Source organism: Podarcis gaigeae (assembly GCF_964106915.1).
Source record: "Podarcis gaigeae genome assembly, chromosome: 7".
Lineage (NCBI taxonomy): Eukaryota > Metazoa > Chordata > Lepidosauria > Squamata > Lacertidae > Podarcis > Podarcis gaigeae.
The window spans coordinates 38,265,759-38,291,134 of NC_139683.1; the positions used below are offsets into that span (position 1 = coordinate 38,265,759).

At 41.6% G+C, this 25,376-nt stretch overlaps 1 protein-coding gene across 1 annotated transcript in view; it reads left to right on the forward strand.

Annotated features, from left to right (window-relative positions):
* Window positions 1-3,053: 3,053 nt before the first annotated feature.
* The window catches only part of LOC310849399 (DGAT1/2-independent enzyme synthesizing storage lipids-like), a gene marked incomplete at its 3' end in the record, with an annotated part of 29,865 nt that continues 7,542 nt past the window's right edge, over window positions 3,054-25,376 (forward strand). Inside the window, exons 1-6 of the mRNA XM_083749559.1 lie at window positions 3,054-3,289; window positions 14,526-14,929; window positions 16,995-17,159; window positions 21,145-21,335; window positions 21,770-21,830; window positions 24,789-24,928. Of these exons, the coding sequence (XP_083605685.1) occupies window positions 14,650-14,929; window positions 16,995-17,159; window positions 21,145-21,335; window positions 21,770-21,830; window positions 24,789-24,928 (837 nt within the window). The 5' untranslated portion in view covers window positions 3,054-3,289; window positions 14,526-14,649. The remainder of the gene's footprint in view (window positions 3,290-14,525; window positions 14,930-16,994; window positions 17,160-21,144; window positions 21,336-21,769; window positions 21,831-24,788; window positions 24,929-25,376) is intronic.

A 25,376-nucleotide genomic window follows, 5' to 3' on the forward strand; every position in this document is an offset into this window, starting at 1 on the left:
CTGGCCTGAGCCTCAAAACCGGATAGGCTCCGCCTCTGAGCTTTCTCATTAGTCAGTCTACATTAACCATTTCCATCCCTCCTGTACAAACATAATCACAAGGAATGGGCAAATGCCACAGGGAGTTTGTAGGCTCTTTTAGTGGTGTTTCAATAGTGGTACCTCTACCTATGTGCCCCTCTTATTACGTATCCTTTGGGATACGCACATGGCAAACACGGAAGGATATTTCCTGGTTTTCGCCCCGTGTGCATGTGCAGTAGCGCTCTATTGTTCCACGCGCATGCGCTGAAGCGCTCTATCACGTGTGCGCAGAACAGGCACCTCTGGTTGCGTAAACCCATCTAGAGCTCCAGAACGGATCCCATCTGCAAACGGAGGTACCACTGTACATGATTTCACTTCAATGTGTGGTTCCTCAGAATGTAACCCCCATGTAAATGGGGAGTAGCCTGCACTATATCTTTCCTTTTTAAATGTTTGTTAATCTGCTCTAAGAAGGCATCATCCAAGTCTTCAGTCTGTCTTGGTGGCCTATAGCAGACACCCACAGTAAGGGTTACTGTAGTTCTGTCCCCTAACAGTCCAGTCGCGAACGACTCTGGGGTTGTGGTGTTCGTCTTACTTTACTGGCCGAGGGAGCTGACGTTTGTCCACAGACAGTTTTTCCAGGTCTTGTGGCCAGCATAACTAAGCTGCTTCTGGTGTAACTAGAGCAGCACACGGAAACACCATTTACCTTCCTGCCAGAGCGGTACCTATTTATCTACATGCACTTTGACGTGCTTTCGATCTGTTAGGTTGGCAGGAGCTGGGACTGAGCAACAGGAGCTCACCCCATTGCAGGGATTTGAACCACCGACCTTCTGATCAGCAATCCCTAGGCTCAGTGGTTTAGCTACAGAATTGCAGGGGAGGGCTATATAGTTAAGTGAAAGACATCCTCTGTTACAACCATATATTTCATTCTCTATGTAACTGAGAAGAATTGTCAAATCAGTTAGAAACTGGTAAGTGAAAGAATCTTGGGGGAAATGAACAGAAAAATCAGATTAAAATACATAGGATTCACCTCTACCACTGCTGCTCTTCAGTAGTAAAACATAATTCAGCCTGATCTGTCTGGATATTTCCAACAATCCAAGTGTGCCACTAAGATCTGCTTTTGGGTTTGTTTTTAAATCTATTGTATACTGTAGGCTGTATTCTCCTTCAGTTTTTCATTGGAGAAGAGAGATTAAAGGACATCATACATGCTCAAATGGTGGCTGCCACCACAGCAATTCAGTGGACAAGATCAGAAATGTAGATATAAAAGCTCAGATCAGAGTCAAATGGCACCTTAAACCTATGTTATGGTCGCCACAATGATATGTTTGGCATATTTTAAAAAACCCTAAGATTGTAAAGCAAATGAAGCCAAGATGGGAGATCTAGCTGAAGATGGAATGAATGCTGTCTACAAACGACAAATTATTTTAAAACACAGAAGCAATCAAATGGAAAAGCAGTCTGGAAGAAATGTGGCTGCAGTTTCATTCTAGCAAAAGTGAAAACTAAAACTCTTTTACTTAGAGGGGGTAGTATGTCAATACCTGTATCTTTATAAATGTGTGGACAACTTAGCATAGAGAATTTATTTGGCTCCTTTTGCAATTTGTGGTATTTTGAGGGTTGTAAAAAAAGAAAATAAGGTAATGATCCCTGGGCAGTTGAGTCTAGTCAAAGGAGACTATGGGGTTGTGGCTCTCATCTCGCTTTTCAGGCCATGGGAGCTGGCATTTGTCCACATACAACTTTCCGGGTCATGTGGCCAGCAAGATTAAATCTCTTTTCTGCAATGGAACACCATGACAGAAACCAGAGCACATGGAAATGCCATTTACCTTCCCACCGCAGTGGTACCTATTTATCTACTTGCGCTGGTATGCTTTCAAAGTGCTAGGTTGGCAGAAGCTGTGTTTTTTGGCTCTGTTTACCTTTTCTCATGGATATTTGTTTTTAATGTGTCTGTGACTGCATCACATTATTTCTCCCCCGTATGTATTACACAACATACATATTGTACCTGGCTTGGAGAGAAGCTACAATCAAAGAGAGAGAACACACTTTGCCTTTACTCTGTGACCCAATATATTATTGTGCCATAGGAATGCTATTGTAGGTGTGACTCCATATTTCATGTTTGATTACAAATGACCACAACTTCCAAGCAGCTGGCTCCCTAAACCTTCTCTCTTTTTCACAGTGCTTGGTCTCTTCATACAGATGGCACACCTATCACAGTTTCTCGAAACCACCATGTAAAGAGATGTTTCTCAATACAGCTCCAATTTAGCCTACGAAAAAGTACACCAGACAGGCCCAACACAAGAGACAGAACATGCCTTGTTCATGTCTCTGCAAGGGAGTGGGAGGCAGAAATCCATTAGGGAAGATCAGAAACGTGTGGGGTTTCTTGTTTTTTGGTTCTGTTTGCCTTTTCGCATGGATATTTGTTTTTAATGTGTCCATGACTGCATCACATTATTTCTCCCCCGTTGACAAATCCCGCTTAATGTAGGAAAATACTACTTCTCTGTTACAAGGAATACCTCTCCTCTCGAAAAGAGAGTAAAACAGACCATCATATGTGTATGCAAACATTGCTGACAATTGACAAATGCATGCTGGACTTCTTTCGCCTCCACCTGACAATACTGAACATGTACCGAATACCAGAGACCCTTTGATGTCAAAGCATGTCAACCTGGAACTTTTTTGCTCCTGATCAAGCAATGCATACTGCAGGGGCAACTCCTGAAGAAGCTTTTCAACCAGCTGCCTGCAGTAAAATCAGCATGGCAGGATTTAATTACAGTGATCAAATAGATGGTATTGGAGATCTCAGAAAATGCCTGGAGCATAAGTGATTGGTCAAGTTTACTGGAGTAGACTTGATTACTGAGGATGATTACTTCAGTATTCTAACCTAGTAGCGTTAATGAAATCCTCATTTGCTGTTGAATTAAAGAGTCACGTGCCAATGCTATTGTAGGTGTGACTCCATATTTCATGTTTGATTACAAATGGCCACAACTTCCAAGCAGCCGGCGCCCTAAGCTGTTTTCACAATGCTTAGTTTCTTCATACAGATGGCACACCTTTCACAGTTTCTTGACACCACTACATAAAGAGACGTGTTTCAATACGGCTGGAAATTAGACATCGAAAAAGTGCAGCAGACAGGATTTCAGGTGCTTCTCCAGAGAGTTGACTGAATTAAAGGCAATTTAGGCTTACCAGGAATGTAAGTAAAAACTTTTGTTTTTAGAATCCTAAAGTGTAGAGGTCGGAGGGGACCCAGGGGTTGTCTAGTTAACCCTTTGCAGTAATAATAATAATTTTTTATTTATACACCGCCCTTCCCAGCCAAGGCCTGGCTCAGAGCGGCTTACAAGCAATAATAAAAACAAGATGAATGATTAGAACTTAAAAACAAAAATAAAATACAACATTAAAATAATGGAACATTAAAATATTAAAATGTAGCCTCATCGCCGGAGGAGAAGGAAAAGAAAAAAGAAAGAGAGGGAGGGAATCAAACTGGCTCCAAGACAAAGGCCAGGTGGAACAACTCTGTCTTACAGGCCCTGCGGAAAGAAATCAGATCCTGTAGGGCCCTGGTCTCATGAGGCAGAGCGTTCCACCAGGCCGGAGAAAGAGTTCTGCACCCTCTGGAGTTTCTGGGACAGCTTCAAGGGCAACCCCGCGTAGAGCGAATTACAGTAGTCAAGCCTGGAGATGAGCGTCGCATGGATCACTGTGGCCAGGTCAGGGCGGGAAAGGTAAGGGACCAACTGCTTGATGCGGCGAAGGTGGAAAAATGTCACCTTCGCTGTTGCTGTAACTTGCGCCTCCATGGAAAGGGAGGCGTCAAGGATTACACCCAAACTCTTAACGGAAGGCAATGGCACTAATTGGGCCCCCGCAAGAGAAGGGAGTTGGTCCCTCATCCCCATGCCATCCTGACCTAGCCATAGGACCTCTGTCTTTGAAGGATTTAGATTCAATCGGCTCCCACGAAACCATCCAGCTACAGCTTCCAAGCATCTGGTCAGTGTGTTCGGGGCCGAGTTGGTGTGGCCATCCATCAGCAGATAGAGTTGAGTGTCAACAGCATATTGGTGACAGCCCAGCCCAAAGCTCCGGATAATCTGGGCAAGGGGGCGCATAAAGATGTTAAAAAGCATTGGGGAGAGAATTGCACCCTGCGGCACTCCACACACCAAGGAGTGGCACGACGACATTTCCCTCCCTAGTGCCACCCTCTGTCCCCAACCAGAGATAAAAGAGCACAGCCAGTTACGGGCTACGCCCTGTATCCCCACGTCTGTGAGGCGGTGGTTCAGAAGATCATGATCAACCATGTCAAAGGCTGCTGACAAATCTAAAAGGATCAGCAGTCCTGACCTGCCTCGATCCAGTTGTCTACGGAGATCATCTGTTAGGGCAACCAGAGCCGTCTCCGTCCCAAAACCAGGACGGAAACCGGACTGAAATGGATCTAATGCCGATGTTTTCTCCAGAAACCTACCAAGCTGTTCAGCAACCGCTCTCTCAATTACCATACCCAGGTATGGAAGATTTGAAACTGGGCGGTAATTGGATAGATCTAAGGGATCTGAGGAAGTTTTCTTTAAGAGTGGACACACCACTGCTTCCTTCAGTTCCCCTGGGAATGTCCCCGTGTCAAGGGACAAATTGATAATTTCAACCAGGGGGGTCTGCGCAACATCTGAACACTCCCTAATCAGCCAAGACGGGCACGGATCAAGGAGGCAGGTGGTGGGCCTACCAACTTGGAGGAATCTATCCACATCAGTAGGGAGTAGCCGATCGAAATGGTCCAACACTGGACCTGAAGTCAGTCGAGGGGCCTCCAGTTCAGTCACTGTATCTAAATTGGCAGGGAGGTCACGGCGGAGCAACAGGACTTTCTCCGCAAAAAAGCTCGTGAATGCCTCACAGCTGTGGGTCGAATTTGTGCTTAAATTTGGTTGTCCTCCTAAGGACGTTATTGACCTAATTATTCTAAAAAGTTGTGCCGGGCGAGAGCTAGCGGATGCAATGGAAGCTGCAAAGTAAGATTTCTTAGCAGCTTTCATAGCTATCTCATAGGCTTTCATAAGCGTCCTATAAGATGTTCTTGAGGCTCCGTCACGAGTCCGTTGCCATACTCGCTCTAGCCGTCTGAGACCCCGCTTCATTTTCCAGAGCTCCTCAGTAAACCAAGGGGCCCGGTTTCGACGGGGTCGCAGAGGGCGCTTAGGCACGATCTCATCAATGGCTGCCAAGAGCCGGTTATTCCAGTCCTCAACAAGGTCATCTAATGCAGGAATCTCCACAAACAATCCCTGCTGACTTTGCAAATGTGCTAGTACTTGTGTTATTTGTCAGTTTCTGTGATAGCATCTCTCCCTTTGTGCGTGTTTGTGCATTCATGCATAAAAACCATGTATGATCTTTTTTAAAAATAATAATAATTGCATTTTCAAAAACGAGAACAGAGAGCATGTTTAACCCCCTCCCCCCCATTACAACTACGTACCAAATACAGCCTGTATACATATACCATATGACTTCCCTCCACACTTTTCCTGGTTCGTTTGCTTTTCTACTACTCCATGTAACCCACATCTTTTTAAGCATGCAATTTGTTATCAATTAAATACTCTATTTCAACTCTGCTGGATTTACTCAGGACCTGCTAAAATCCTTAGCCACTCACTTTTGTAAATATCTGGGAATAAGGTTTACCATCTCCCCCTCCTCATATCTAATAATAATAATAATAATAATAATAATAATAATAATAATAATTTATTATTTATACCCCGCCCATCTGGCTGAGTTTCCCCAGCCATTTTGGGCGGCTCCCAATCAAGTGTTAAAACAGTACAGCGTTAAATATTAAAAACGTCCCTGAACAGGGCTGCCTTCAGATGTCTTTTAAAGATAAGGTAGATGCTTATTTCCTTCACATCTGAAGGGAGGGTTTTCCACAGGGTGGGCGCCACTACCAAGAAGGCCCTCTGCCTGGTTCCCTGTAACTTGGCTTCTCGCAGTGAGGGAACTGCCAGAAGGCCCTTGGCGCTGGACCTCAGTGTCTGGGCAGAACGATGGAGGTGGAGACGTTCCTTCAGGTATACAGGACCGAGGCCATTTAGGGCTTTCAAGGTCAGCACCAACACTTTGAATTGTGCTCGGAAACGTACTGGGAGCCAGTGCAGGTCTTTCAAGACGGGTGTTATATGGTCTCGGCAGCTGCTCCCAGTCACCAGTCTAGTTGCCACATTCTGGATTAATTGTGGTTTCCAGGTTACCTTCAAAGGTAGCCCCATATAGAGCACATTGCAGTAGTCCAAGCGAGAGATAACCAGAGTATGCACCACTCTGGCGAGATAGTTCGCGGGCTGGTAGGGTCTCAGCCTGCCCTGGACACAGAATTGACCTGTGCCTCCATGGAAGCTGTGAGTCCAGAATGACTCCCAAGTGTGCGCACCTGGTCCTTCAGGGGCACAGTTACCCCATGCAGGACCAGGGAGTCCTCCACACCTGCCGGCCTCCTGTCCCCCAAAAACAGTACTTCTGTCTTGTCAGGATTCAACCTCAATCTGTTAGCCGCCAACCATTCTCCAACCGCTTCCAGAGGTAGAGCTGGGTATAAACTGCATACTGATGAATACCCAGCCCAAACCCCCTGATGATCTCTCTCAGTGGCTGCATGTAGTTGTTGAAAAGCATGGGGGAGAGGACAGAACCCTGAGGCACCCCACAAGTGAGAGCCCAGCGGTCTGAACACTCATCCCCCCCACCACTTTCTGAACTCGGCCCAGGAGGAAGGAGCGGAACCACTGTATAACAATGCGCCCCAGCTCCCAGCCCCACTAGACGGTCCAGAAGGATGTTATGGTTGATGGTGTCAAAAGCCGCTGAGAGATCCAGTAGAACTAGGAAACACCTCTCACCTTTGTCCCTAGCCTGCCAGAAATCATCGACCAGTGCAACCAAGGCAGTTTCAGTGCCATGATGAGGCCTGAATCCCGACTGGAAGGTATCCAAATGGTCCACTTCTTCCAGGCGTGCCTGGAGTTGTTCAGCAACCACTCGCTCAATAACCTTGCCCAAGAATGGAAGGTTTGAGACTGGGCGATAGTTGGCCATATTGGCAGCATCTAAAGATGTTTTTTTTTTAAGAAGTGGTTTGATAACCGCCTCTTTCAGCGGGTCTGGGAAGGCTCCCTCACAGAGAGAAACATTCACCACCCTGCGAAGCCCATCACCCACCCCTTCCCAACTAGCTTTTATAAGCCAGGATGGGCAAGGATCAAGGAGACAGGTGGTTGGTTTCACTCTTCCAAGCAGCCTGTCCACATCCTCGGAGGTAACAGATTGGAATTGATCCCACGTAACTTGACTAGACAGGACTCTAGCACTGTCCTGCCCCAGCCCTGCTCCCACGGTGGAGTCTACCTTTTCCCGAATCTGAGTGACTTTATCTGTAAAAAACTTTGCAAAATCATTGCAGGAGATCATGTAGCCCGTACTGGGCCCTGATGTAGCAGGTGGTTCCGCTAAATTGCGAACCACCTGAAAAAGTCTCCTGCTGCTGTTTTCTGCAGATGCAATAGAGGCACTGAAGAAAGTCTTTAAAAAAAGGAGACTTCCGGTCGGCGCCATCGTTTAATGGCGGTTCTAGCCTCGAGCTCCGAGGCAGGACTGCTCCGCAAGTTCGGGTCCGACCCGCTACGGCGAGCGGGGGACCCCTAAAATTACAGGTGCAGAAGCCTGTAAACAAGGAGACTCAGCGGGCACCTTTTGCGCCCCCCGGTACTGTAAAGGAGCCTTTTTAAAGGCTCCGGAGCGGCATCAGGGTGAGCGCGGTGCTGAGAGTCGCTACCCAGCTTGTGGAGTGAAGCCGCGTCGCCATGAACGGAGAGCGCCGATTCCTTCCTGAAAGAAAGAATTGACTGCAACACCCGTGAGTAAGATTGAGGGACTTAACGGGACATTAGATTTGAAAATTGGCTGAAAACGGGGAAGGCACTAAACAAGGAAGTCTGCCCCCCCGAACTGCATGATTAGCAAAGCAACGAAAATAGCAAGCCATATTTGAAAGAAAAAACCTTTTGCAAACTGTCAAACCTGACATTGGACTTAAATACTCCCCCCAATTGGCAGGAGAAGGGGGGAAGATAAAATTGGATATTGTTCCTGCGTGGAAATAATCGTAGAAAAAAGACCTTTCACTGCCAAACTCCCCCAGGTCGGGCTGCCTGAGTAAGGCACCGGGAAAGGAGAACTGTCAGTCTAAATTGGATACAAAGTAAGGATTTGTTGGAAACTAAGCTGCTGGACTTTAATAAATCTGTTGAACTTTTGGTTAAATTGAAACATTTGTGGATTTACAGTATCGACTCTTGAACTTTTGGCTCATTGCTCTATGTTTTCCTTGCTCCTTTGTTACCCATTTCCCTTCGGATACAATTGAAAGCTCCCTCTAGAGGGTTTAAAGAGAAACTTTCACACTGAAAAAAGAAACAGTGGGATTTTCCACTTGCAAGTCTTCTCGGTGAGAACGACCTTGAGGCCATGAGTGGCCCTGCGGATGAGATAGTAACTAGACATAAATCAAAACAAGCGCAAGCACAAGCACAGAAGAAAAGGGGCTCAATATCAGATACAACACCAGCTGCACAGGAAAAGACAGTAACAGCTTCTATGGATTCTATGACTCAGGCACTGGTCAAAATAAATCAATCTTTGGAAGCACTGACAAAGCAATCCATAGAGCTGACAAAGCAGTCCACAGAAAATTCTAAAAAATTGACAGAATTGACAGCAAGATTGGACTTGAACACGGCAAGTGTATCATCTAACACAGATTCCATAAATAAATTAATTCGAGAAAGTTCTGAAACACGAAGGATTGCTGAAAGTGCAAAAAATACTGCAGAGGAGACAAGGGGAAGGTTTGAGCCGATTGTGAAAAAAGTAAATGAACATGATGCAACCCTCTCTTTATGGGAACTACAGAGAAAGGAGAAGAATCTGAAACTTAGACTGGTTCCTGAGAGTGAGGGGGACAACCTTGTGGGATTCCTTAAAAACAACTTTGCAGAATTTTGGCATGAGGAATGGGGAGAAGGAGAAGGAGTTGAGATTGAAATAACAACAGCCTTTCGGCTAGGCAGGAGGCAGGCAAAGAAACCAAGGGATTGCCTAATTACATTGGGATCCAAGGAACAGAGAGATAAAATATTGAACCTACACTACCAAAAAGCCTTGGTGATCCAGAATTCTCAAGTACAGATTTTTAGAGATATCCCTAAATACATTTTGGAGGTGAGAACCCTCTTTAAAGAATTGGTTGACCTGCTGAAGAAAAACGCCATTCCTTTTAGATGGGAATTTCCACAGGGCTTGTCCTTTAACTTCAAAGAAAGGAAGATCAAAATAAGAACAATCCAAGATAAAGAACAGTTTCTGGGGAGATACCGGGAAGACCTGCAGAAAGGAACTGTAGACGAAGGAGAACCAACTGATATCGCTAACCTGTCATTCGGACTTTTGCTACCACCATCAGAAGAAGAACAGAAACTTGGAGCAGTTGGAGGAACAGGCACTTAGTAACAAAATGTCTCTGCAACTTCTTAGCTGGAATTGTAACGGTTTGAACCTTCCCTGAAAAAGACGCCAAGTTTTTCATATTTTGAAGAGAGAACAATTAGACTTAATATGTTTGCAAGAAACCCATATTGCCAGGACACACAGGAAATTATTGATAAATAAGAGACTTGGACAGGAATTTATCTCATCAGACAAAGTGAAGAAAAGAGGAGTGGTGATCTATGCAAAAGAAAAATTGGTTCCAAAAATGATGTTTAAAGATGAACAAGGAAGATACCTGGCAATCGAAATACAAATTCAAGGAGAAAAAATTTTGATAGTCGTAGTTTATGCACCAAATGAAGGGAAGGCCGAATTTTTTAAGAAGTTGCATGAGACTTTAATGGACTTTCTGGATTATAAAATCGTAATGATGGGAGATATGAATGGAGTCGTCTCCACAAACATGGATAAAGCACAGAGACAAGCGATTTCAAAGGAGGGGAGACTACCAAAGACCTTTTTTGAAATGACTGAAACTATGGATTTGACTGATATCTGGAGAATAAGGAACCCTCTTGAAAGAGAGGGAACTTTTTTTTCTGAAGCAAAAATGACATGGACAAGAATTGACCAAATTTGGATCACTAGCAGCCTGGCGCCAATAACCAAAAAAATAGAAATCTGCCCAAAAACCTGCTCCGACCATAACGCGGTAAAGATGGAGATGAAATTAACAACAACTGGATCCTTTAGATGGAGAATGAATGACACCCTATTTAAAGATGAAGAGATTTATAAAAAGGCCCAAAAAACATTGAAAGATTATTTTGAGATAAATTTGAGAACAGACGTGGAGAAAAGAACAATCTGGGACGCTAGCAAAGCCGTGATGCGAGGTTTCCTAATTCAACAGAACTCTATAAAGAGGAAAAGACAAAATGAGAGGAAAGAAAAAATTCTAGGAAAAATGAAAGAAGGAGAAAAGAAATTGAGGTCCAAACCAAAGTCTCAAGAGATCTTGAGAGAGATAAAGTATTACCAGACGCAATATATGGAATTGATGAATCAAGAAATAGAATGGAAAATAAAGCAAATGAGACAAAAAACATTTGAATCAGCAGATAAAAGTGGGAAACTTTTGTCATGGCAACTAAAAAAGAGGCAGAAATTGAATACAGTGACGAGTTTAGAGATGGAGGGAAAGACTATCTACAAACCCAACGAGATAAGTAATTGTTTTCAAAGTTTTTTTAGGAAATTATATACACAAGGGCCAGTAAACGAACAAGAAATTGAAGAATTCCTTAGAAAGTATGGACTACCAAAAAATTCAGAACAAAATAAAAGGATCTTGAATGAGAAAATAACAGAACAAGAGATAGAGGGTGCCATTCAGAATATGCAACTGGGAAAATCACCAGGACCAGATGGTTTGACTGCCAGATACTACAAAATGCTGAAGGATTGGTTAATACAACCATTAAAGGAAGTTTGCAATGAAATTATGGAGGGGAAAAAGGCACCTTTCATCTCACTTATACCGAAATCAGAGACTGAAAAGAACCAGGTTAAAAACTACCGCCCAATATCTTTACTAAATGTGGATTACAAAATTTTTGCAGACATTTTGGCAAAAAGACTGAAGAGAGTGTTGATAGGGGAGATTCATAAAGACCAAACTGGCTTTCTCCCAGGGAGACATATGTCAGACAATGTGAGGAACATTATAGACATTTTGGAGTTATTAGAAGTTGACATTAACAGAAAAGCGGTTTTGATTTTTGTGGATGCGGAGAAAGCCTTTGACAACATTTGTTGGAGTTTTATGAAGAAGAATCTCCAAGGGATGGGGGTAGGCCAAGGTTTCGAAAACGGTATAGGTGCAATATATTCTAAACAAAAAGCAAAGTTAATTGTAAACAATGTGGTAACGGAAGAAATATCTATAGAAAAAGGTACACGACAGGGTTGCCCAATATCCCCTCTGCTTTTTATATCAGTCCTGGAGGTTTTGTTAAATATGATTAGAAGGGACCAGTTGGTTAAAGGAGTTCAGGTCGGAGCTAGACACTACAAATTAAGAGCATTTGCAGATGACCTAGTTTTGACTTTGCAACACCCAGACTCTAGTACCAAAAGAGTGCTAGAACTAATTGAAATATTCGGTCAGGTAGCAGGATTTAAATTGAACAAACAGAAAACAAAGGTTTTGGAGAAAAATTTAACAACGGAAGAAAGAGAGAGGTTTCAGAGTGAAACAGGTTTGGAAATAACGAAAAAAGTGAAATACCTGGGGGTAAACTTAACATCTAGGAATGTGAATTTATTTAAAGATAATTATGAAAAATGTTGGTCAGAAGTAAAGAAAGATTTAGAAACATGGTCAAGGTTGAAATTGTCCTTGTTAGGTCGAATCGCTACTATTAAGATGAATGTATTGCCTAGAATGCTATTTTTGTTTCAGACCTTACAAATTATGGACAAGATGGATTGTTTCAAGAGGTGGCAGAAAGATATATCAAAATTTGTCTGGCAGGGCAAAAAGCCCAGAATTAAGTTTAAGATTTTAACTGATGCGAAAGATAGAGGGGGTTTTGCCCTGCCGGACTTAAGATTATATTATGAAGCAGCAGCTTTCTGCTGGCTGAAAGACTGGCTACTTCTTGAGAACACAGACATTTTGGATTTGGAAGGATATGATAACAGTTTTGGTTGGCATGCATACTTATGGTATAACAAGGCAATGGTGTACAAAGGCTTTAAAAACCATATTGTTAGAAAAGCATTATATAATGTTTGGAGCAGATACAAAGACCTATTGGAAAGTAAAACTCCCAGGTGGTTGTCACCAATGGAAGCTAAGGGGGTGAAAAAACTTAATATGGATTCTAAATGGCCAAAATATTGTGAAATCTTAGAATGTGAAGGTGAAAGGGTTAAGCTTCAGAGCTATGAAAAACTAAAGTCCAAAGTTCGAGACTGGCTGCATTACCACCAGATAAATGAGACATTCAAAGAGGACAGGAAAATAGGATTTCAGAAGGAGAGGTCAAAGTTAGAAACAGAACTGTTAGAACCCAATACTAAGAATCTGTCTAGAATGTACAATTTGCTGCTTAAATGGAATACACAGGAGGAAACGGTGAAATCAGCTATGATTAAATGGGCACAAGATATCGGTCATGACATTATGTTTGCTGGACTGGGAACAGTTATGGACCACTGGTGTTAAGTTCACGGCATGTAATGCCTTAAAAGAAAATATAATGAAAATGATCTACAGGTGGTACATGACTCCAGTCAAGCTTGCAAAAATTTATCATTTGCCCAATAATAAATGTTGGAAATGTAAGGAGAATGAAGGTACCTTCTATCACCTATGGTGGACCTGCCCGAGGGTGAAAGCATTCTGGGAAATGATCTATAATGAAATTAAGAAAGTCCTTAAATGGACATTTACTAAGAAACCAGAGGCTTTCCTCCTGGGCATGGTTGGCCAATTGGTGCCAAAGAAGGATAGGATCTTCTTTATGTATGCTACTACAGCAGCAAGAATTCTTCTGGCAAAGTATTGGAAGATGCAAGAACTACCTACTCTGAAAGAATGGCAGACAAAGGTGATTGACTTCATGGGACTGGCAGAGATGACCGGCAGAATTCGTGACCAGGGGAAAGAGGCAGTGGAAGAAGATTGGAAGAAATTTAAAATATATCTTAAAAACTGTTGTAAAATTGAGGAGTGTTAAGATGTCAAGGGGTAAGAAGCAGAGAACTACAGCTGTAACCAATAAATTTATGGGAATTTAATGAAAAGGAACTAAATGGATAAATTGATTAAAGGGTTGCTAAAAATTATTTTTTAAAATAAGGATGCAGCGAAAGGGAGGTATGGGGAAGTCGATTGAAAGAAGTTACAAGAAAATAAGATTATGAATTTATTTTTGTTTGATTTGTTTATGTTTGTTTGTGTTTTGTGATGTGTTTGTCTTTTAATTATGTGTTTTAAAAACTGAATAAAAATTATTTTTTTTAAAAAAGAAAGTCTTTAAAAAAGGGAAACCTTGACAGCTATGGCTGGGTGTTGTGGCATGGTTCCCAATAACCAAAGTGGAAAGAATGTCTAGAGGCAGTGATAACAGAGTTTGGCCTTCAGCATCTGCTATTACCTGGCAGAAGAGCTGTAATCCCACTTTGAAGTGTATCCCAAAATGCTTCCAAACTTCAGCTCAGTGGCATAGCGTGGGGGGTGCAGGGGGGGCCGGCCGCACCGGGCGCAACATCTGAGGGTTAGGGTTAGGGGGCGCAAATCCATGGGTTAGGGGGCGTAAATTACTTGCCTTGCCCCGGGTGCTGACAACCCACGCTACGCCACTGCTTCAGCTCCCCATTCTTCCCACCCTCTTTGTTGGGTGTTGTGTTTGCGCCACAGAAGTTCAGTCAAGCAGTTAGGTTCAATGTAGGAAACAACCGTGTAGCAGAGAGAGCTTTTACTTCAGGGGCAAAAAGACACACACTATATATACACGTTCTTTGCAGTTGTTAGAAGAAGTCTTCACTCTCTGAAGACAAGAGGTCATTTCAGATTATAAAGTAATTGCTGAGACAAACTCCACATAACAAGTGCAAAGTCTAGTGGCTAACGAAGTCCTGCAACTGCCATTTCTGCTGACTCATGGAGAAGTAACTCCTTTTCCACTTTCCTTAACACTTCAGCCATGAAATGAAACCAGCTTGCTTTACAACAAAGAACATGATGATCATACATTACTAATTTTTGTAGATCTCCACAATGAATGCTGGGGGTGGGGGTGGGGGTGGGGGATCACTGCTTGGCTAGTTCAAACTGATGTACTGCATTTTCTGTTTTACAGGTAAACAGTGGGGGGAAAGATACCATCACAATTGAGGCGAATTTCACTTGATATATTTATTTCATTGGCATACACTTCAGCTCTTCTCATCTCTTGGCATACACTTGCTTCAGATCAGGAAACAATGAGCTGGATTACTCAAATGCTGAAAAACTGGATTAGTGTTACTTATTTGGAAGAATACCTGAACTCTATGGTTCACCCTCTGTGGTTATTTATGATTCCCATTTTGCTTTATTCTTTCTGGTTATTTTTATATATATTTTGCTGTGCTGTCTCATTTCTGTTATATATCTACAAGAAGATGAATAACCAGCAAGAAAATGATATTTATAGCAAATTTTGGGACAAGACAAGGCACATTATGTATCGCTGTTTCGATATATATGGAAAGATATGGCATGGTGAGTAAAGGTTTCTTTCATACCAATAATTCAGTCTTATCAGCTCCTATACTTTCATAGGACTGAGCATCAGAATTTCAAACTTGAAACACTGGAACAATAGTTGCCACAGTGCAGAGGAGTGTAGCTCTGAACCCACCTCAGTGTCATAAGAGCTACAAGTTTTGGTTGGCTTTGTAAGGATCAAAACAAAGGCATGGATATTTATATATGTAATAAGCCATCCTAAGGAAAAACAAAATATTTTATGAGGTACGTACAAAATCAAGACATATTACAGAAGAAAGGGTGAGTTGGTGGCTGCATAAACACCATATATTTTAACCATATTTAACCCCCCCCCCCAAACCTGGAGAATGTTGCTTACACTTCACAGAGCTGCAATTAGCAAAGCCCTTTAAAAAGGATTGTCATGGATTGTCGCAAGAGAAAGGGATTGTCTTTAAATGTGTTGTGGGTACACAGCCAATGTGATTAATATAACATTGTATAGTGAGACCTTGAGCGTGCAATTTTCCTGAGCATGATAAACCACAAGGCAGCTCTGAAACATAAACTATGGTATTTGCCAGCACAAATTGTGTTGATGGCTACTACTTTAGATGGACACTGTGGGAAATAGGACAGTGTGCCTCATCAACAGGATTCTTCTTATATCCTCCCAGAAGACTGATAAAAACTCTCCAAGTATTCCTGTTCTCCAGGGACAGTCCCGGATTTACAGACGCCATCCTGGTAGGGTTTCTGATTTGATCCTGGAATGCCCTGCTTTTCCTCAGGATGTTTCTATTTTCATCAGAGAAATGTCAGAGGATAGGGAGTTAGGCGACACATGAGCGAAGGCAGCCAAGTATACAAAAGTTTTTTAACGTTTAATATTTTTATATATGCTGTAAGCCACCCAGAGTGGCTGAGGCAACCCAGTCTGATGGGTGGGGTATAATGAATACAATTATTATTGTTATATTATTATTATTATTATTATTTGATGTGCTTATTTTCATTTGAGAAATGTTGGAGGGTATGTTGATGTTGCTTTAGGAGTTGAAGCATAAATCAGAAATACACTACTAAAACTAAGTCTGGGCCTCAATGATGAAACCCTGTAGCTACTTATAACATGGTGCATCTGTCTGGAAAACCGCTTTCTTACTTGGTATATAGTGATTCAGAAGATGGTCTGAAGATGTCTGGTTGGAGCTCTTAGGGATGGGGAAGAAATGTGCTCCTGGCCTAAGATAGCTCTTCCCCAAAGTAGCGCTCTGTACAGAAGGGTAATAGGTAAAGGTAAAGGTACCCCTGCCCGTACGGGCCAGTCTTGCCAGACTCTGGGGTTGTGCGCCCATCTCACTCAAGAGGCCAGGGGCCAGCGCTGTCCGAAGACACTTCCGGGTCACGTGGCCAGTGTGACATCACTGCTCTGGCAAGCCAGAGCTGCACACGGAAACGCCATTTACCTTCCCGCTAGAAAGCGGTCCCTATTTATCTACTTGCACCCGAGGGTGCTTTCGAACTGCTAGGTTGGCAGGCGCTGGGACCGAGCAACGGGAGCGCACCCCGCCGCGGGGATTCGAACCGCCGACCTTTCGATCGGCAAGCCCTAGGCGCTGAGGCTTTTACCCACAGCGCCACCCGCATCCACAGAAGGGTAATACTGCCCTTCAAATAAATAAATAAAAGTCTCCAAAACATTTAGTTTTATATCATGTTAAATCATCTCAAAGGGTCAAACACACATAAAGTAGATTAAAAGAGCCAAATAACTCAAAGACTGGGCAAAAATGTTTCCATCTGTATCCAAAAGGAAGCAAGGAATGAATATTCCAGGAGAGGAGAAGTCCCCTCCTGCCCCTTTAGTTTTGTGACCACCCCAGAGAAAGTCCTGTTCCTCTTGGATGCTCTCCTGGCATCCAGAATGCTGGAACACATAGCAGAGCTTTGTACCTGATCTTAATTTCATTTCCCCCCTTCCGAAACACACTGTTTCTTCCAATAAAATATTGTGATATTTTATTTACCTTTCAACAACATAATATTTATTTGTTGCCATTTGTATTATTTTCAGGTTATGAAGTTATTGGCTTGGAACATCTCCCTAAAGGGCCAGGGATTGTTATTTTTCATCACTCAATTTGGCTTCGCGGCTATTGCTTCTTTGTGTGCAAAGCTTATGAAGAGAAAGGGAGACTGTGCCATTCAGTAGTTCATCACTTCTTGTATAATCTTCCAGGTAAATTATTTAAATTAAAATTGTGCTTTTTTGTATAAAACATGTGCCAAATATGACATGAAACAATGCTATTAAATATAAAACAATGCTGTAGAATACAAAACAGTGTATCTGGCAAAAAACCACAGGTAAATAAAATAGCAGCAACAGGTAAAACTGTAAATTAGTGGAGAGGTTCTTTCTCACCAAGTCCTTGCAATTAAGACAGAATGTAGGATGAATAATTATTTCCAATTCATTTCTTTCTTTCTTAAATTTGTATACTGTCCTTCATCCGAAGATCCCAGGGTGTTTCTCAACACAAACTACACCTTAAGGAAGACTCAGGGCATAGTATTGAAATGAAAAAGAAATGAAATATTGTGGACAAAAGGTTATATTTTTAAAAATATAGCAGCCTAAAGGATCTGTAAATTAAATTAAACTAGCCAAATCAATATGCAGTTAGTCAGGAGGAAACAGGTTACTCCACTTTCTTGGCCATGTTTACAGGCAACATTCCCTTGAAGAAACATGTCCTCCTTGTTCCTAGAATTGTGGGCACATGACTTGATGAGCACAAACCAATGTGAATGTCAACCAGGTCAGTGTTCAGCCCAATGTGCATGCAAAGCCCAAATGCCATCCCCAATGACCCAACACAAGACAATGTAAGGTGATCAAAGAGTGCCCCTCACTAAATACCACCGTAATTATTTACTCCACTCTCTCTTGTATTATGTTTCCTGCCTGAACTAACAGCCACTGGAAGAGATCAATGCCAGGTAGTTCACCTCCTCCTAAGAACAAAAAAAAAAAAAGAGCTCAAATAGAGCTCATTGCAGGCCAGCAAAGAAAAGATTTCAGGCTTCCTCTGAAGGGTGGACCCCATTGTACTGATAGAGGAAGATCTTGATGGATGTGACCATGGGGAATGTAAGCAACCCAGTGGTGATCTTTCGGCACCCATTTCTATCCAGTTGGGGGAATCCTCTGAAAGCAAGCCTCTCTTCATTTCCCAGTGACAATTTGCCCTGGCAGATTCTCAGCTGGGTTCAAACAATGGATGAAGTAGCATACGGATGAGCCCAGAATGAAATGGACTGGCCACTCAGTATGACTCTGACAGCTCCTGGCAACTGGCCAGATCCATAAAAAAAGGGGGGGAGTACGTTAGATATAGCACTTTGCTTAAAAGTGAATATAAAGTTTGAATGCATCAGATTGCCATCTTCCAATGTTCCAGATCTGGTGGGATGCCCATGAGAGCTGCAGCTATGGCTGTACCTATGCGAAAGGAATGCAAACCAAACTGAACTGGATCACAAGCTATGGCTAATTGGGCAGTGAACTGTCCAAACTTCAAATTCATCCTGGGAGAGGAAAAGGTGACCCACATACAGGCCACGTGGCCAGATAGGCTGCAAGTGCGGTCACAGGGCATAAAGGTACATCATGGCAATTCTCGTTCATGACCTTGGAGCCAAAGCCTTCTGGCCCATCTTGGACTGCCTTAGGAGAATGCGTACCAACCCATCTGCGAACTGGACATTCTGGAACAACAAGGCCTGCCCTAGACATAGAAAGTAACTCGTAGGCCCAAAGCCCAAAGAAAGGCAACCAATGAAACAGCAGGAAACAGCTGAGCTTCCAAAGTGAAAGAACACAGGGACAGCAGCAACAATAGAGCATCTGGTATTATGGGCTTACATTTATCTGGTCTGTTCTGCTCTTGGTCCTAAAGTGGATGGGCCATAGAGGTGGTCCTGATGTCCCTGAACTCCTGGTGATTAGGTAAATATGGCTGCCTGGCACAGGGGGCCAGAGTAGAAGAAATGTCCAGTTGAGGTATCAATTGCCAAGGTTTGCTTGGCATCCTCATCAGGTTGTGCACAACACCCAGTGCCAGCTTGCGGAACCACCTCTTCTGGAACCGACAGACAGCATCAGCTATCCAGTTTTTCTGTGAATAGGATGCTGAAGTCCAAGCAGTGCAAAACAAATGTATGCACCAAGGCGAACGGGAGGGCTGTAAGTTGATAATACAAAGCACTGCCAGGTTGTCACAACAGAATCTCACCATTTTGTTCCTAAACTCCTTAGCCCACAGGGCTACAGCTACCAACATGGGAGAAAATACATGGAACATAACATCAGCTGTACAATGCTTTGCATACAATTTGACCCTGGATATCACTCCCAAACCACTGCCATCCTCAGCATCATATTCAACTGGAGTTCGGTTCCAACAGCAACTCCTGATGCCAGAATTCGAAGAAAGTGAGACAAGGGGCATGTGACCTTGTTCTTTTTTCGTGATCTCTTGTAGGCATTTGATGCCATTGATTATGGTATTGTCCTGGACTGTCTCTAAGGAATGGGAATTGGGGGCACTGTATTACCATGGTTCCAATCCTATCTTTAGGACCGATTCCAGGGAGTAGCACTATGTTATGGGATGCTGCAGGGAGTAGGCAATAGAAGTTTTGGGGAGATGTACCATCAGTATGCTGATGACACTCAGCTCTCTTTCTCCATCGCATCTGAATCAGGAGAGCCTGTGCATTCTGTGAGCCATTGCCTGGACGCAGTGGTGAAATGGACAAGGAAAAAGAAGTTGAGCTTGGATCTTGCAATGTCTGACAAATTGGTCAGTTGCTTGTTCTGGATAGGTTTGCACTCCCCTTGAAGGAGTGGGTTTGCCGTTTGAAGGGCTACTGGGTCCAACTTTGTTCTGGAAGGCTCAGTTGAGGACCCTCTGTCTTTTCTAGGCCTAAGTAATTTCAGGGTAACCAGGAGACGAAAAGACAGCTACAGGAAACAACAAGACATTTATACTGATCAGTGCCCAGAGCTCCAACAGTAGGTCAGCTAGGTCATGGGCTGTTAGGGCAGATCCAGTCTGGTCCTGTTGGGCTCAAAAATAAGTCATTAATAAAGATGGATGTGTCTTACTGGGAAGAACAATACAAAGTATGGGAAACTACTTGAGAGTATGTTCACTAGCAAGCTTCCTGTGAAAAATTCACTGTATTCATACACACTTAGTGGCAACTGGGATGGGGTGGGAGCTACAAATAAGAAAAAGGGCAGAAGTACACATACATGCCCATGGCTTTCATAGCAACTCCAACCTATTAAGCAATGTGCAGTGATCCCAGGAAATATGGATCCCTCAAACACATGGTCAATCAAGCACTCTCACTGACAGTTTTTATGCCCCCACGTGACACTGCAAGCAAACACTTGTGGCATCCTTTCCACACAATGTTAATAGAAACTCGACTGCAACTCCCCCCACATCATCTTCCTCTACATGCACACAGCAGCCACACATAGGTCAATTTTAAAAATAAAGCAAAAGAAGTGAGGTCAGAGCCCAAACACGCCCAGTAGCACAGAGAGGGGCATTCCATTGGGTAAATTAATGGAGCATCTAACCTCCTGTCTGGGTGAAAAGATGGGCTTCTGCTGGTGGAGACAGGTTTCCACCAGCATGGGTTCCTCTCTGTTCTCTCTCTCTCTGTATCTGTCTATGTGTGAATGCCCACCGTATCCAAAACCCAAGCAGCATATAGAGATTGAAGATTGTCTGGCAAGGCACTATGGGCTGTATCAGGCACCCCCAAACTCAGCCCTCCAGCTGTTTTGGGACTACAATGCCCATCATCCCTGACCACTGGGAGTTGTAGTCCCAAAACCGCTGGAGGGCCGAGTTTGGTGATGCCTGGGCTGTATTTTTATCATGATGCAAACTTGAATATCAATCTATTGTACTAGAGACTTGACTTGAGGAACACTTGTCCAAAAGGTGGTCACCTCAGCACTCAGCCTCACTCTATGAGCCAGAACATGTGAGCAAAAGGGGAACTGGCATAAAGTCCCCCTTCCATGAAATCCTAGTTGATCAGTAATCTTTGGAATGAAGACACTTGTATAGTATCCACACTATTTCCTAAATGAGAGCTATATAAAATGCATTTTTCTATTTGGGGCTTTCTTTTAGGGACAAAGATGTTTTGTGATGTGCTCTTATTGAGAGATTTCAAGAAAGCTGAATGTGTGGAAATTCTGAAGAAAGGCCATTTACTGGGCATTGCCCCTGGTGGAGGTAGAGAAGCAAATTTTAGTAAAGACTACAGCATAATATGGGGTAACCACACAGGTTTCGCTCGGCTAGCTTTGGAGGCGGAAGTGGTGAGTGATCTTTGGGCAATTTGCATTGTCCTCACAATTATCCTGGATATGACATACTGTGTTGACATCCTTGATCTAGCATCCTCCATAGCCGAGGATGGAGTGAAATGATATCTTGGAGAGCCATGGATTCCCTACTCCTGCTTTTTAAAAAAGCTATTGAAATCAATGTTTAATAAGAAAAACAACTTTTTTCTTCTTACTCTCTTCAATTCCTCAAAATCTGGGGGACAGCTTGTGAATTTTCTTCATCTGAGATATTTGAATAGATCTGTCAGGAATTCTGAAGCCAATCACGTCTGGCTTGTCATTAATGCCAGATGTGAATCATTCCTTCTAGTCTTTAACAAAAATTAAGGTGGAACGGTTGGGGTGAAGTAATTAACCAGGTCTCACCTTTCTGTTATTGTTTATTTCCTATTTTATTCTTTTAGCCCATCATCCCTATATTTGCACAAAATGATTCTGAAGCATTCAGGACCTTTGGAAAGACAAGTGAGTTAAATTTATTATGTTCCTTGGTTGAGCAAGATATCTAATTTCAGGCAAAATACATTTTAATAATATACAATGGTGTTTTTTTTAAAAAAATGAATATCTATTTCCTACCAACTCTCAAAATGCCAACTAATTTCAAATTTGATATGGGGTCGCATTCTTTCAGAATATTTTTATAGAAACCCCCCCCCAAAAATCATTTATAAATACATTGTTAACAAATACAAAAAAATAAAAAAATCCTCCCAGTAGCACCTTAGAGACCAACTAAGTTAATTATTGTTATGAGCTTTCGTGTGCATGCACACTTCTTCAGACAGCTGTTTCGACTACAGCAGATCAACACGGCTACCTACCTGTAACTATAGTTAACAAATAAATACTTTAATAACCTGCCTGGGAAAAAAAGAAAAAAGAAAAGGGAAAAAGGGGAAAGCATACATATCAATGTACATAGAATAGAAAAGGATATAAAAAAGAAAAGAAAAATAAATGAACAAAAATTAAGCAAAGTTTAACTCTATCGAAATAATAACTTAGACTGCCTTAAGACCTCTTTCTTTAAAAAAATCTATTTGCTATAATTCAACCCTATAATAGTATTTCTTATATACAGTGACCTTCAGAATGGGTTGAATCTCTTTACTTATTTGTTACTGATGTTGGCTTCCTTCTGCCTCATTATGATTTCAATTTGCATTAGCTTACTTTCCCCCTTGTATTTAATATTTTATCCTCATCTTGGTATGAGGAAACAGTATGTCACTATTTGCGGAGTTATTCAAGACACAACCAAGTCTTAGTAGTATAACCTTGTTTCATTAAATAATTGTTGAAACATTCCCATTCTTTTTTGACTTTGTCTGCTGATTTGTTTCTTATTGATTCCGTCATTTTTGTTAGTTCCAAGTACTCGCAGAGTTTTAACTGCCATTCCTCTCTTGATGGGATAAATTTGCTATTCCAATACTTAGCCACTAGCACTCTAGATGCAGTCACTGTGAATAGGGATATTCTCTTGCTTACTTTTGGGATGTTATTTGTTAAGATCCCTAGTAAGATTGCTTCCGAGGGTTTTTGTAATAGAAATGTTAATATTTTTGTTAATTCCTCGTAGGTTGTGTCCCAGATTTTTTGATTCCTGGACACATCCACTACATATGGAAAGAGGTTCCCTCATATAATTTGCATCTCCAACATTTATTATCATAATTTTTAGTCATGTTGGCTAATTTTGAAGGGGTTAAATACCATCTAAATTGCATTTTCATAAACTTTTCTTTAATTACGTAACATGCTGTGAATCTTAGATTCTTTCTCCACAGCTCTTCCCATTTTTGTAATTCTATAGGATAACTCAGATCTTGCACCCACTTTAGTAGCACTTCTGGAACTGCAAATCCACCTCTGTCTCTAATCTCTGTTAGTAATTTTATTCCAGGTTTTTTACCCTGCCAAATGAATTTTGCAAGATCTTTTTGCCACTCTTTAAAACATTTAACTCCACTGATTATTGGTAATGTTTGGAATAGGAATAACATCTTTGGTAGTACTGTCATTTTAATTATTGACATCCTGCCCCACAGTGACAGATTTAACCTCCCCCAAATCTCCAAATCTTTTTTTATTTCTTTCCATTTTTTTACATAATTGTAATTGAAAAGGTTTATATTTTTTGTTGTGATCCAGATGCCTAGGTATTTCACCTTATTTGTTATTTTTATTCCTGTTTTAGTTTACAATCCTTTTTTCTTCTTCTTCACACATGTTTTTACGAATAATTTTGTTTTGTCTTTGTTTAGTTTAAAGCTGAGACTTTCCTGAATTCATCCATTTTTGTCAGTGTTTCTAATATGCTCTCTATTGGGTTCTCGGTGGTTATGATGATGTAATCTGCAAAGGCTTTGAGTTTATAAAATCTGTTTCCCAAATAAATACCTTTTATTTTTGGTTTTTTCCTTAAAGCTGTTACTAATGTTTCTAATATGGTGATAAATAAAAGTGGTGAGAATGGACAGCCTTGTCTAATCCCTTATTCAATGTTAAATGTTTTTGTTAGTTCATTATTTATTATTAATTTTGCTTTCTGGTTATTATATATTGCCTTGATTCTGCAATATATTTTATTTCCTAATTTCATTGCATCAGTGGTGTTCAACAAGAAATCCAATGATACATGATCAAATGCATTTTCAGCGTCCACTAACATCATTGCTGATCTTTTATTCCCACCTACCCCCAAATATTCTAATAAATTGATAATTGTTCTTGTATTGTTATATATTTGTCTTACCGGGAGGAAGCCGGTAATTATTTTATTTAATATCTTTTTTAATCTGTTTGCAAGTATTCCTGTAAAAATTTTGTAATCCAAATTTAGTAATGAAATTGGTCTATAGTTTTTGGTATTCATCAGATCTGCTCCTTGTTTCGGGATCAAGGTTATTAAGGCTTCTTTCCATGACTCCGCTGTCTTCCCATTCTCTAATATATTGCTCATAATCTTTTTCAGGGTTGGAAGTATGGCCTCTTCTAGTTTTTTTAATAGTAACTAATTGAAATTCCATCTGGGCCCGGAGATTCCCCAACTTTTGTTTGTTTTTCATTACTTGTAGTATTTCTTCTATTTTGATAGTTGAATTTAAATATCTATGTTCCTCTTCTAATATTACCAGTAATTTGTTTCGTTGTAGATAATCATTTATTTTATTCTCATCTTTATCTTCTGATTTGTACAGTTTTTTATAATAATTTACAAAGCACTGTTTTATTTTTTCTGGGTCTACTATCTCTTCCCCTTGATCTATTATCTTACCTATAATTTTATCTTTTTGCCTTTTCTTTATTAACCAGGTTAACATCCTGCCAAGTTTGTTGGCCGATTCAAAGCTTTTTTGTCTCATCCATTTGATATGGGGTCGCATTCTTTCAGAATCTTTTCCCTTTCATACACAGGGTTGGCAAGATGGGTATATGAGAAAACTCGATGTTTACTCCTTCCTGTATATGGAGGGTTTCCAGTGAAATTGAGGACATATATTGGAGAACCCATCCCATATGATCCAAATATAACTGCCACAGAGCTGGCTGAAAAAGTAAGTACCAGGAAATATAAAACAGAATAATCTTTCCTATTGTTTTTTCACTTTCTCAGTTCTAAATTGTATTGTGCATACTGGCTTCTCATTCTGTATGACCCAGAGCTAGGCTTCATTATATATATTTTTTGTGCATTATATTGATCACTCAGCTTTTCCTCTGCTTAACTTGTTGAGACTAATTAAATGCCCTCTGAGCTACCACCTTTGAACTTTGAACCCCCAACAAATTTTTAGAAATAGAATCATAGAATCTTAGAGTTGAAAGGGACCCAAGGGTCATCTAATCTACACCTCTGCAATGAAGGAATATCAACTAAAGCATCCATGACAGATGGCCATCCAGCCTCTGCTTAACCTTGTACCTATGGGACCGCCTCTCTTGGTATGCCCCACGGAGGACCTTGCGGTCTGCAAATAACAACATCCTAAAGATTCTGGCCGC